Consider the following 14380-nt stretch of genomic DNA (forward strand, 5'->3'; position numbering starts at 1 on the left):
ATCATTTAGCAAGCCTTGGGGTTCACTTTTTCTTTCCTTTAAAGTCCTCATGGGTGCAAACTGAACAGTTTATCTCATTGTGATTATCTTTTATTCATGCCTGGCTAAAAATTAACAGACTCGCCTTAATAAAACTGAAATCATTATCCTCTCACGCTTTCCCATTTCAAATATACCTGACAAAATCCATTTTAGAGACCAAGAAATTTCATATTGCACTTAGCCTGGAACTTTGATGTTATTACTGATTCTTCTTTTACTATGCATGATCACATCTAGGGGCATAACAACTAGGGGCATCCCTGGTGGGCTGGTGGCACTGATCATGTGGTTATTTCAGCTCCTCCTTAGGGATTGCTATGGAACTCGACTTTGCCCGAGGCAGGTGTTGGCAGGGCTGTGACAGAGCCCATCCTGTTGTGGCCCGAGGGAAGTGTCAGCGTGGCCGTGCAGCCCAAGAGCATTGTCAGTGGGGCCGCGATGGAGCCCAGCCTGTTGTGGCCCGAGGGAAGTGTTGGCACAGCTGCGTGGTCCGGGGAGGTGTTGGTGGGGCTGCAAGGGAGCCCAACCCATTGCAACCCGAGGGAAGTTTTGGTGTGGCCTGAGGGAGTTGTCAGCAAGGCCGTGACAGAGCTCAACCTGCCACGGCCCAAGGGAAGTGTCGGCGCAGCCTGAGGGAGGTCTCGGCATGGCTGAGGGAAGTCTTGGCCTGAAGAAAGACCTACAGGCTCGGCAACAGGAAGCATCTGGTAGTTGTAGGGCCACTTCCTCCCACTTCCCCCTCCAGCCATAAATGAGCAGTGTGGGCTCAGCCAAGGCACAGAAGAAAGAAGGATGACTGAGAGGTATGTATGTGCATGAGAGAGAGAGCCTGAATTTGTGTATGAAAGAGAGAGTGCCTGCATGTGTGTATGAAATAGAGAGAGCTTGAATATATGCATGAGTGAGCCTCCATGGGTGCATGAAAGAGAGAGAGCATGAATATATGCATGAGAGAGAGAGTGCCTGCATGTGTGTATGAAAGAGAGAGTACCTGCATGTGTGTATGAAAGAGAGCCTGCAAGTGTGTATGAGAGAGAGTCTGAATACGTGCATGAGAGTGAGCGCTTGCATGTGTATGATAGAAAGCATGCCTACATGTTTGTAACTTTGTATGAGACTACCTGCATGTGTGCATGAGATAATGAGAGCCTGCATGTCTATGAGAAAGAGAGAGCCTGCATGTCTGTATGAGAGGCAGAATTTGCATGTGTGTATGAGAGCCTGCATGGGTATGAGAAAGAGAGTGCCTATGTGTGTGAAGGAGTGAGAGAGAGAGAGGATAAAGATTGTGTGGCCTTCTTCACCAAAATCCACAACAATTTCTGGGAAATCAAAAGATGCCAGGTATGAGATGCCAGCTGGAGATTTCTCATTTATTTATTATTTTAAAATGTTGGGGTGTTATTTCATGTGTCTGCTGTTTTGAAATACTTTACTGGTGTTTGAGAAATATTAGAACACATTTATGAGAATTTTATATTATTAGGGGCCCAATATTGAAACAGTGCAGTTTAATTAACTTGGCTGGATATAACTTATCTGGCTAAATTACATGATATATTCAGCAGCATGGCTATGTCAATAAATATACACATATATATTTGCACTTAGCCATATCAGTTATAACTGTCTAATACAGCAGGTAAAGTTATGCGGCTAAGACCGAATATTGCTACTTAGTTGCATAAATTATCCGGTTAAGTTTCTCCATTCATTGCCCACCCACGATTTATGCAGCTAACTTGTTAGCCATATAAGGGATTTATGTGGCTATTCAGCAAACACTAAATGTAAGCATATATTTAACGGCTGCTACTTAACCACATAAGTCCTACTTATCTGGCTAAGTAGCACTGAACACGCTTTGAATATTGAGCCCGCAATGTTTGTCGGCTGCTTTGATATATTCATTCTTTTCATGATTTTAATATTATGAATGATATTTTATATCTCTTTATTTTATTGCTTGATGTTTTGTGAGGAGTGATTATGTTTCTGTTTTTCCACTGTTGCACTGCATAATATAGTCGACCTTGTTGTGGTTACCAGAGCATGTTTTTGAGTGAGACAGAATGAGTGAGCCAATGGGGCAGATTTTAAATTCTACGCACGTAGGGTTCATTTGTGTGCACTACCCGGCACGCACAAATGTACACCTGATTTTATAACATGCGCGTGCTGCCGCGCGCATGTTGTAAAATCCAGGTTCGGCGCGCACAAGGGGGTGCACACTTGTGCACGCCAAGCCCAAGGGGAGCCCCGATGGCTTTCCTCGTTCCCTACAAGGCCGCTCCAAAATCGGAGCGGCCTTGGAGGGAACTTTTTTTTCACTCCTCCCCACATTTCCCTCCCTTCCCCTATCTAACCCAACCCCCAACCCTACCTAAATCCCCCCGTAACTTGCACGTGCCGGCACGGCCGCTGTGCCTGAGGATTCTGGACTGCCCCCGGACTGCCTCCCCACCCCCGGCCCTGTCTTCATCCCACCCCTTTTTCAAAGCCCCGGGATATACGCGCGTCCTGGGGCTTGCGCGCGCTGCCGAGCCTATGCAAAATAGGCTTGGCGCTCGTGGGGGGGGAGTTAAAGGGTTATGCGCATATCATACTGCCAGTAATTGGTGACACACCAGTTGAGAATTGCTGCCCTAGCCTATATCATCATCCTTACAATGATACCCCCATTCAACCCCTCCCTAAAGTAATTCCCCTTTACTCTATCTACTCCAAGCTAACACCTCCCTTCCTAACCTTGAATGATAGAAGGGAAAGACTGTATTAAGAATTAGAGATGTGCATTGGTCTGGAATGAATTAGACAACCCCGAAAAACAAAGCACATTTTCCTGATATTTCGGGAAAATTCATTTTTCGGGGTTAGTGCGAGCAAACTCCCGTCAGTCCGCGGGAAGTTAGTGCGCACTAACCCGAAATTCAGGGCGGCCAAAAAAAAAAAGGCCCGAACTGCGGGAAACTGAAATTTACCGTGGTGGGCTGATATCGAAAGCTGAACCAAAAGGTTCGGCCGAAGCACATCTCTATTAAGAATAGCTCTTTCCTTTGTCATGTTTACTCCAGGCTCACCTCTCCCCTTCTGCTCTCTGTACGAGGGGGAGGGGCTGGACCAGGAAGCAGAGGGCTATTTTCAGCTGAATGAGGTTCAGCAGAGCAGGAAAGTAGAAAATCTTCAGCCATCCTGCTGTCCTCAGGTTTTAGCCACTCTAGTCACAGGCCTATTGTGCCTGTTGGTAAATCAAGACACTCACATAACACTGGTACTATACTGGAAGGATCCAGCAAATAAGGTGAAATAAAACCATTCAACCAGACCTCATACACTTTAACCCGTGCTTAAATGCACAGGGTAAATACCACATATTTTGAAAAGCTTATGTGCAGAGTGTTTCTTTCACTCCGGCGTTCCGGTCTAAAGTTTCAAGACATTCAAGCTGTAAACATCATTTAAGATAAGATAAGTACTTTCTGTAAAATAGCGTCTTTTAAGACAAGTACTTTCCACAGTATGTTATAAAAAACAAAAAGAAAAAAATATGAAAAATATGTAATGTTACTGAACCTAACAACCAATGACCAATGATTAGAACCACTCTGCACATAAGCTTTTCAAAATATGTGGTATTTACCCTGTGCATTTAAGCACGGGTTAAAGTGTATGAGGTCTGGTTGAATGGTTTTATTTCACCTTATTTGCTGGATCCTTCCAGTATAGTACCAGTGTTATGTGAGTGTCTGGATTAGGTGTTAAACAAGGGTTAAGCAGTTTTTTGAACATATAATGTTGGTAAATCAAGGCATGTTTTCGAGTTCTTTGATCAGGGTGAATTTGGTGATATTCCCATCTGTTTCCTTCAACATTTTTCCTCTTTAAATAAATTCTATGACAGAAATGTTTATGGAGGAAAAATTTTGTCTAGTGAATTTTTTTTTCACAAGAACTAGTCTGATTTTCACTGTTTTTGCTGAAAATGTGTTTTCTATCCTTGCCACAGAGCACTGTGCTAAAGTCAATTTAATCATGTTTTTTTTTTATTCCACTCAACAAACTTCTTGTAAGAGATCAAAAAGAGCTATGCATTGAATGACATACCCCAGCCAAGGAGATAATACCACATCAAATGCTGTTTCTCTGCAAAGACAGCCACAACGATGAGGGTGTGCAGGTAAATGCCTTCACACAGCATCCAGAAATAGTTGCATCCCATCAAGTAGAGGTGGATGAACTGAGAAATTTTGCAGCTGACCTGGAGAAATAAATAATACAAGCTATATAACATACTTTGTGACATCCTTAGTTTAGTTTATAGCTATGTCTAAGACTATTTATTAAGATTTATGTATTTATTGCAATGTTGTTTAAAAAGAAAGAATTCCTAACATTCATCAGCTGGATTAATTTATTGGTTGAAAGGTCTAAGAGCTCTGTTGGTATCTTATTCAACAACAGTTCTGGTGTAAATAGGGCTATTCTAGTGTGTTTCTTAAAAGGCATTTAGGCCAATTTTCAAAAAATTGGCTGACATGTCAATATTCAAAGGAATCTAGCTGGCTAAGTAAGGACTTAGCTAGCTAAATCAAAGCCTTTGAAAACTGATTACATTTAGTCCCCTAGGTTTCACTAGGTGGCCAAATTTAGCCAGTCAAATGTGTGGCAGGCCTGGGGTAGGGAGAGAAAGTTATGTAGTTAGCGCTGATTTTCAGTGCTAGCCACCTAACTTGGCCAGCTAAATCTTGGTGCTACAATAGCAGACTTAAATTTGGCTGGCAAGGCTCACCAAATTTCCTTTGTAGCCCTAATCTCCCCCCACCCCCACCCCCACCCCACCCCATTTTTTCATATTAAAACAAAGTTGTGCTATCCATTCTCACCCTCTACTCTCCCAAAGATGCACTGCCTTGATCTCCCTTACAACCTACCTCCCACAGAGTACAATATAAAAACAAAAGTAGTGCTGCCCTGATCTACATCCTACCTCCACCCTCCAAGACTGATGTAAGAACAAGGTCTTCCAGACCTTGCTTCTTCTCCCTCCCATCCCCAAATCCTCTTTCCCCTAGTATATATGGCCCCATGTCCCTGGAGGCAGGAGAAGGTCTGCTTACCTCCTCCATGTTCTCTGGTTGTCGGGAATACTTAATTTAATCAATGCAATTTACCAAACAGGCCAATCCCCATTCCTAACTAGGGGACCAATCTGGTTGGTGAAATCATATTGCTGCTGCCTTCTTTCTTCTTCTGTCAACTAAAAATGACACTGTCCAAACAAAGGATGCATTGCATTGATGCCACTGTAGGACCTTCCTCCTGAGTAGATGGCCAGGTCCTATCATCAAGGCCTGGTCCTCGGTGACAGAACCCAGCATCAGACCTGGACCTAGGTTGGGGCCTTGGTGATAGGACCCACCCTCAGCAATTCGAGCATCCCCAGACCATGACCCAAAGTTGGGCCTAAGCCTAGTCCCGGGCCTCACAAACAGGGCTCATCCTCAAGCTGAGACACGACTTTGGGCTTAGGCCCCCCTCCACAAACACACACACACACACACATATAAAGAGGGAGAGATATATATAACTATATAGTATATTGATATATATATATATAGATAGAAATTACTATAATATTATCAGTTATTTATTCTTAAAAAAAATACAAAGACTAGGGGACATTCTGAAGTTAGTAAGTGGCACGTTCAAAACAAATCAGAGAAAATTCTTTTCCTCTCAATGTACAATTAAGCTCTGGAATTCATTGCCAGAGGATGTGGTTAAGATAGTTACTGTAGCTGGGTTTATAGAAACATAGAAACATAGAAATGACGGCAGAAGAAGACCAAATGGCCCATCGAGTCTGCCCAGCAAGCTACGCACTTAATCCATTTTTTTCCCTTTTTTAAAAGATTTGGAGATGTTCCTGGAGGAAAAGTCCATAAACTGTTATTAACCCAGTCGACAAAGGGAATAGCCACTACTTATCACTGTATGATAGCAACATGGGATCTATTTACTATTTGGGAGCTTGCCAGGTATTTGTGAATTGGATTGGCCACTGTTGGAAACAGGATACTGAGCTTAATGGACCCTCAGCCTGACCCAGTATAACAATTCTTATGTTCTTATTGTAAATTTAATCGACTTGGAATAACTTCACTGAAATGAAAGAGATTGAAACATTTTTTAATCTTTTCACTGCCTATGAAGAGCACTGAAATTCTAATAATGTACACATCATATTAAGTCTAAGAATATCACATTTACATAGACTATCATGATATTTAGTGAGCATTTCATCTTTGTCCATATTTATAGGATAATTCCCCCCCAAAAAACTTTTGACAACACTGATATAATAATGAAGGCCTGCGAGTATAGCTTGCATATTTTGTCATGAGCAATCAAGTCTCCTGGTTTTATAAAACATTGTTAGAGTTAAAAAGGAAACAAACGTAATCCAATTAGATATATTTTTTTAACTTCTTCATTATTACTATAGTCTATATGGCACAATACTGGTGATAAAAAAAATAAAACAATTTGTCAGTACAGAACTTAATTTCTAACATGTTAACATTTTGTGTACTGTATAGAGACAGTCCGGATTTGTGTGGAATATGAATGCTCCAAATATTGCAAGCTGATGTATATAAAACCTGTTAAAAGACTGTTAGTTTTCTCTGGGAGACCTATAATTTATCTGGCATATCTATTTATCTGGCATATCTATTTATCTGGGTGGGGCGGGGCTAGAGGCCCCCCGGCACAGCAGCCATTTGCCGCTGTGCCAGGGGATCGTGTGCTAGCAGGGGGCCGGCGCGCGCAACCTGCGCTTGCCCCAAGTCAGGCGCAAAAGGTAAAATAAAGATTTGCAGGGGGGGGCTAGATTAGGGCTAGAGGACGGGTAGGTTAGGGGAAGGGGAAGGTAGGTTAGTGTAGGAGGTTGGGAAGTTTCCTCTCAGCTCGCTCTGAAATTGGAGCAGAGTGGGAGGGAACTGAGGAAGGCTGCGGGCGTCGGCGCACACAGGATGTACAAGTGTGCACCCCCTTGCGCGCACCGACCCCCGATTTATAACATGCGCGCACCTGCATGCACATGTTATAAAATCGGGCATCCATGTGCGCGCGCCGGGTAGCGCACACACATGGACGCGCATGCGCATCTTTGAAAATCTACTCCTAAGAGTTTACTGCAGCCCTAGACAAGAAGTAAAATTTCACAGATTAGGAGGGTACAGCAATGTAATTGCTGTTATTATGAGCTTCCTACATAGCATAGAAATGATCAGCAAGATCATTACCATGCTATATAGTATATCCAGGCATGCTAAAAAGTCTGGGTGAGTTCTGCAGTAGGCTTTAGTAAAGTATCTGATTTTTAGCATGCATAGTAAACACATTTACTGCACACACACCATGAGACCGATATTCAAAGCATATTTAGCGCTAGATAGCCTGATACGTAGGACTTGTAAGGCTACCTAGCAGCCACTGAATATCCAGATAAATTGTGGGTGGGCAGTGGGCAGATCAGGGCAGCGCTACTTATCTGGTTAGCACAACAATATTTGCTCTTATCCGGTTAAGTTAACTGGAGAAGAGAAACCTGCCATAGAGCAGGTCTAATTTAGCTGGATATAACGTATCCGGCTAAGTAGCAACTTCTACGTGGCTATTCAGCGGCATAGCATACTTACTCAGATAACTTTAAATATTGACCCCACTGTGTTTAGTACATATTGTAAGTCTCTGTACATTAGCTATCAATATTCATTACATTTGCTACATATGTTAGATTAACTGTTAGATTAATCATTACAAGATCTCATAAGAAATTGCCTTACTGGGTCAGACCAAGGGTCCATCAAGCCCAGCATCCTGTTTCTAACAGTGGCCAATCCAGGCTACAAGTACCTGGCAAGTACCCAAAAACTAAGTATTTCCTACGCTACTGATGCTAATAATAGCAGTGGCTATTTTCTAAATCAATTTGAGTAATAGCAGGTAATGGACTTCTCCAAGAACTTACCCGAACCTTTTTTAAACCCAGTTACATTAACTGCACTAACCACATTCCCTGGCAACAAATTACAGAGTTTAATTGTGCGTTGAGTGAAAAAGAATTTTCTCTGATTAATTTTAAATGTGCTACATGCTAACTTCATAAAGTGCTCATGTAGCACATTTAAAACTAATCCAGATATACTTAGGGCCTCATTTTCTAAAGTATCGAAGCCGTCGCGGTGCGATCGCTGCCAGTTTCGCACCCAATAGCGCCACCATAGGAGGTGTAGCTACTGGGAGCGAAATAGGCAGCAAAAAGTCACCTACCTTTTCGCTATCCACGGCGTCGGTGCAGAGTCGGCCCCGGTGACGCCCCGACTCCTCCTCTTCTGGGGCTGACTCCGCCCCAACTCCGCCCCCATCCTGGTATCGCACGCGATAAGGGACTTTTCGCGTGCGAAAGCTCCCTTATCGCGTGCGAGCGGCTTGGAAAATGAGGCCCTTAGTCTCATCAGCACATCTTTTCCACTAACTATTCTCTCTAAGAACAAAGCTATAAAAATTAAAGTCCTCACTTACTGGGTTTCTAGCAACTAATGCTTGGTTGTTTGCTACTGCTGTCAGCCAGATGATTGTGACGATGGAATTGCAAACAAAAGAGAAAAACAGGTTTTTATGTAAGGTAATCCTCTGGCAGCTTAAACTCCTACAAAAAGAAAGGAGAGGAATTTATTATAATATCATGAACTAAGATATTACTAAGAACATTTTATGCTGTTTGTGAGTTTTCTTATTGTAAAACGGCAAAAGAGTGTCCAAGATGTTTCATCCCATAATTATAAATGTAAATAATGAAACCCTTTTACATGATTCTCTAGCCTTTAAATCATGTTTATTTTTCATTCAGATGCATTTTGGTGACAATGGCAAGTGTAGTCTAGTGGTTAGATCACAAAGTTATAAAATCTAGATGCTCAAGTATAATCCTTGTATCCAGTAGTCAAAATGGGGTGAATTCACCCTCGAAGATCTGAGCCTTCACTTGGTTAAGAGAGGCAAAATATTAGGATTTCCAGAATATCTACTGTCACAGAAGTGGCTAATCAGCTGCTAATCGAGATTTCTTGAAACCTAGATAAAGCTATCTGAAAGGGCCTGTCTAAAGATTTGCAGTATGCAGCAAGGCAAAAGCTAGTTATATTGGCCATTTTGGGGCACAGCTTTGCCTTCATGCCTGCTGAAAAATAGTGATTCGTCTCCACAGACTTTACCCCAAATAGTTTTACTCCCGCTCAGAGCAGGAGAAGTTCTGGCTGGGCCTCCCTTTTTCCTATGTAACTCCCATGACCATGGAATGAAAAATACATGTTTTCTGTTTTGTTTTTTTTTCTTCCCATGGAAAATCATGGGAGCCATCCAGTGCCACACTTTCAGTCTATCCAATTCCATTTAATCAAATTAGAAAATAGTGCCAAGAAAAAGCAGTAAAAAATACAGACCAGTTTTAAGGCTTTTAAAACAGACCATGGATTCCACAGCACACTTTGCAGCACTTTCTGTTGAAAAGAGTCATTGACAGTCCCTACCTACTGCAAAAGCCTCTCAAAAGCCTCACTAACTACACATTCCTTCTGCCCCAGCAACAGCACCCAAGCCTGCAGAGAGGAAGAGGAAGTCTGGGGGGCACTTAAGAGTGAAGGAGGAACCATGTTTTGCAGAGTGCATTGACTGTTATAAGTGCTTCAGTAGAGGAAAAGAACTGGGACATCTTACAAACGGTGACATGCTGCATCACATGAAAACAGAACCCTTGTTAATACAGTCTTCAGGGGAGGGCACTGGGAGCAGCCAGCAGACTCCATCTGCCAGTCAAAGAAGCAGCAGCAGCAGCAAAGTGGAAGAAAAGGGGAAGTCAATCTCCCAAGCAGACCCCCTCTGGCCTCTTCCGTTAGTGAGGTGATAGGCAAGCAGCCCTCCACCCCACATCAGCAGCAAGTCACCATGGAGAGGATGGGCTGTCTCACACCTTACTCTTTCATAGTATTTATTTTTATTTATTTGAAAGCTTTTATATACCGGTATTAGTGTGAAACATCATATCGGTTTACATGCTCTTGGACGTGTGTTTTCCCTTACCCCTTATTCAGTAAGGGGCGGAAAATGCGCGTCCAACCCGCGGCACCTAATAGGGCCCTCAACATGCAAATGCATGTTGAGGGCCCTATTAGGTATTCCCCGTGATACAGAAAGTAAAATGTGCAGCCAAGCCGCACATTTTACTTTAAGAAATTAGCGCCTACCCAAAGGTAGGCGCTAGTTTCTGCTGGCACTGGGAAAGTGCACAGAAAAGCAGTAAAAACTGCTTTTCTGTGCACCCTCCGACTTAATATCATAGCGATATTAAGTCGGAGGTCCCGAAGGGTAAAAAAAAGTGAAAAAAAAAAGAAAAGAAATTTAAAATGGGCCGGCAGCTGTCGGGCCAAAAACCGGATGCTCAATTTTGCCGGCATCCGGTTTCCGAGCCCGTGGCTGTCGGCGGGCTCGAGAACCGACGCCGGCAAAATTGAGCGTCGGCTGTCAAACCCGCTGACAGCCACCGCTCCGGGCTAAAAGGAGGCCCTAGGGACATGCTAGTGTCACGCTAGGGACGCGCTAGGGACACGCTAGTGTCCCTAGTGCCTCCTTTTGCCTGTTTCTACCGTACCACCCCATTTTCATACCGTATCGCGCGCACCGGCAAGTCCATTCTCCCGCATTTTTACTGAATCGGCCTGTTTATGTCTTGGGGTTCTTGCTGTCACTACACTGTTTTCCATACCCCGTATTCTTCATATTGTGGGTATTGATGCCATTGTGCTATTTGCATTACCCCACACTCTACACCTAATGGACTTTGGTGGCATTCTGCTATTTACCATAACCTGCATTCTACACCTTGGGGACTGTGATGTCACCCTGCTGTTTGCCATTCCCCATACTCTAAGCCTCAGCGTATTCATGCGACTATTGTTGGTGCCCCTTGCTGCTTTTTAACAGGCTGATACAGTAAAGTTGCATGGAAAATGGGCACTCAGAGTTAAGCGTCCACGTCCCTTACGTACGCCCAGCCACCTTTCCTGGGCGCGCAATACAATATTTAAATGAGGGGGGAAATTGCACACTCCTAGCGCCTCCTTGCAAGCCCAGGAGAGGTGGCTGTCAGTGGGTTAGGAAAAGGGACGCTCAATTTTACGAGTGTCCGTTTTCCTAACCTGTGCACAGCCATGGATTAGGACATTTTTAACATTTTGGCTTCTCCGACTTAATATCGCCACAGTTTTAAGTTGGAGGATATATAGAAAAGCAGTATTTTCTGATTTTTTTTTTACCTTTTTTTGCCACTCAGAAATTAACTCCTGCTCTGTGCTGAAGTTAATTTCTGAGCGTACAAATGTGCGGATCGGGTGCACTTTATTTTGTATTTTGGGCAAACATGCATTTGCCTGTGATGAGCGTTATTAGTTTCAGGGGGAGGGGTTGGAAGTGCATTTTGGATGTGCTAAACCCCTTATGGTATAAGGGGTAGTGGACATGCATACGAAACGAGCATCCAACTGCATGTTAAACAGTGCGTTCAGCTGAGCTTTACTGTATCGGCCTGTAAGTGCCTTGTGATGCACATGCACTGTTGTTGGTTCCTTTTGCTCCTCTTTAGGTTCCTTATGGTATTCATGCCACTATAATTGATGCCTTTTGCTCCTCTTTAGGTGCTTTGGGCTGTTGCATACCTGCCCCACAGATCCTCAGAGTGTTAATGCCTTTTTTTCAGCTGTATTGCTATGCACCCATGGCTTGTGGTTTTCCACACCAGGGTTCCTATTGCTCCCATTCTCTCTCGGTACTACTGGGTGTTTTTGTCTCTGCTCCAGATGTCTTCAAGGTTCTTTTCAAATTCCTTTAAGGTATGTACAATTGTTCTTGCCATGCCAGTCCAATACTTTCACACTTCCTGCCTTTCTCTTCGACCCTTGGAGTGTTCATGCCATTCTTGGTACCATGTTGCACATCTTTTGGTGTCTTGGGGGGGGGGTCTTCATAAGAACATAAGAAAATGCCATACTGGGTCAGACCAAGGGTCCATCAAGCCCAGCATCCTGTTTCCAACAGTGACCAATCCAGGCCATAAGAACCTGGCAAGTACCCAAAAACTAAGTCTATTCCATGTAACCATTGCTAATGGCAGTGGCTATTCTCTAAGTGAACTTAATAGCAGGTAATGGACTTCTCCTCCAAGAACTTATCCAATCCTTTTTTAAACACAGCTATACTAACTGCACTAACCACATCCTCTGGCAACAAATTCCAGAGTTTAATTGTGCGTTGACTGAAAAAGAACTTTCTCCGATTAGTTTTAAATGTGCCCCATGCTAAATTCATGGAGTGCCCCCTAGTCTTTCTACTATCCGAAAGAGTAAATAACCGATTCACATCTACCCGTTCTAGACCTCTCATGATTTTAAACACCTCTATCATATCCCCCCCTCAGTCGTCTCTTCTCCAAGCTGAAAGTCCTAACCTCTTTAGTCTTTCCTCATAGGGCAGCTGTTCCATTCCCCTTATCATTTTGGTAGCCCTTCTCTGTACCTTCTCCATCGCAATTATATCTTGTTTGAGATAACTGTTGTTCATGCCCGTTACCCCTGTTTTAGAGCCTTGGTGCTGCTTTGCTTCTATCATGTTGCCTTGAGGTATTGCTGCCACTGTTTGGGCTACATTGTCCTGTCATGATGCTTTGTGCTATTCATGCCACGTTTAGGTGCCACTTTGACACAGTCTTCGTGTCTTGGAATGCTTTTCCCTTTCTGATGTCTACCTACAAGTTTGATTAGAAATGAATAGAAAACCCTAATTTTGGGGCCCAAAATAAAATACACTGTTTTCTATATAGACTTTAATGGGAGATGAATGAATGAATGACACAAATAATAAATATTTTTAATTCATTCCATAATGAACAAAATACATTACGGAGGCATACAAAGCAAATTAACTAAGTAAAACAAAACATTTTTCTGAGCACATCACTAAGACATGGTACTCATAAACAGAGGATGGTTGGATGTCAGTCCCTTCCAGAGTCAGGGCTGGCACCCAATATCTGACCCTAGCATCAGTCAGATGGATATTCCAGGGTCTGCATCTTCTGATGTCAGCTCTTTTCCTTGGCAAACATTGCAACACATGCTTTTCATCAGTTTTTTTTTTCTTTCTGGGAAATCTTGTCTCTTTTTTTCACCTCTTTTTCTGGGGTCCAGATGTTCTCTCATTTCTGTCTTCAGTATTGATAACCAGCCCCATGTTCCAGGCTTACTTTCATACATGTATGTAGCAAAGGGAACTGAGTCATGAGGAAAGGAGGACACGGCATGCTCAGTTTAGCATGTGCCAGCTATTTCATACACAGACAATAATAGTGCATAGAAGCTACAGTTTTATAGGTTAGTGTGAACATTAACAGTGTCCTTGCACTACCGAAGCTATATTTTTTAGTATGTGCACTAAAAGATTTAGTGCATCACATGTCAAATTATGTTTTAGCGTATTGCTAATAAAGGTTTTGTCTGAGTTTTAGTACCTAGGCTCCAATTTGAAAAAAACCCTTTAGTATATCTGATACTTTGGGTTAGATTTTAAAAGTCCTGCACGCATAAATCCTGCCGGATTTATGCGCGCAGGGCACTCACACACCGGTGTGCCTATTTTGCATAGGCTGCCGGTGCGCGCAAAGCCCCGGGACGTGCGTAAGCCCCAGGGCTTCGTAAAAGGGGCGGGAGGGGGCGTGTCCGTGGGCGTGTTGGCAGTACGGGGGCTTGTCCGGGGGACGTGTCCAGGGGTCAGGGGCGGTCCGGGACTGGTCCGGGGGGTGTGGCAGTGGTTCAGGGGCGGGCCAGGAGGGCGGTCCTGAGTCCTCCAGCACTGTGGCCTGTGCCAGGGGATACCTAGGCGGCGTGCGCAAGTTACGCCTGCTTCAAGCAGGCAGAACTTGCAGAACAAAAGGTAGGGGGGGGGGATTTAGGTAGGGCTGGGGGGTGGGGTAGATAGGGGAAGGGAGGGGAAGGTGGGGGGACGTGGAAGGAAAGTTCCCTCCGAGGCCGCTCCGATTTCAAAGCGGCCTCGGAGGGAACGGAGGCAGGCTGCGCGGCTCGGTGCGCGCAGGCTGACGATTTTGCTCAGCCTTGTGCGCACCGACCCTGGATTTTATAAGATAGGCACGGCTACGCGCCTATCTTATAAAATCCGGCGTACTTTTTTAAGATCTACCTCACTGTGTGTCTGCTGGTTTTCTATC

General features: G+C 43.8%; 1 protein-coding gene across 2 annotated transcripts in view; it reads right to left on the minus strand.

Moving 5' to 3' along the window:
- CALCRL (calcitonin receptor like receptor) overlaps window positions 1-14380 on the minus strand; it is a 250688-nt gene that overhangs the window by 38656 nt on the left and 197652 nt on the right. For both annotated transcript variants that reach the window (XM_029605971.1, XM_029605972.1), the window contains 2 exons: window positions 8632-8758; window positions 4147-4300 (listed from right to left, as the gene is read on the minus strand). In XM_029605971.1, coding sequence (XP_029461831.1) covers window positions 4147-4300; window positions 8632-8758 — 281 coding nt within the window. The remainder of the gene's footprint in view (window positions 1-4146; window positions 4301-8631; window positions 8759-14380) is intronic.

Source organism: Rhinatrema bivittatum, chromosome 6 (assembly GCF_901001135.1).
Source record: "Rhinatrema bivittatum chromosome 6, aRhiBiv1.1, whole genome shotgun sequence".
In the NCBI taxonomy this organism is placed as follows: Eukaryota; Metazoa; Chordata; class Amphibia; order Gymnophiona; family Rhinatrematidae; genus Rhinatrema; species Rhinatrema bivittatum.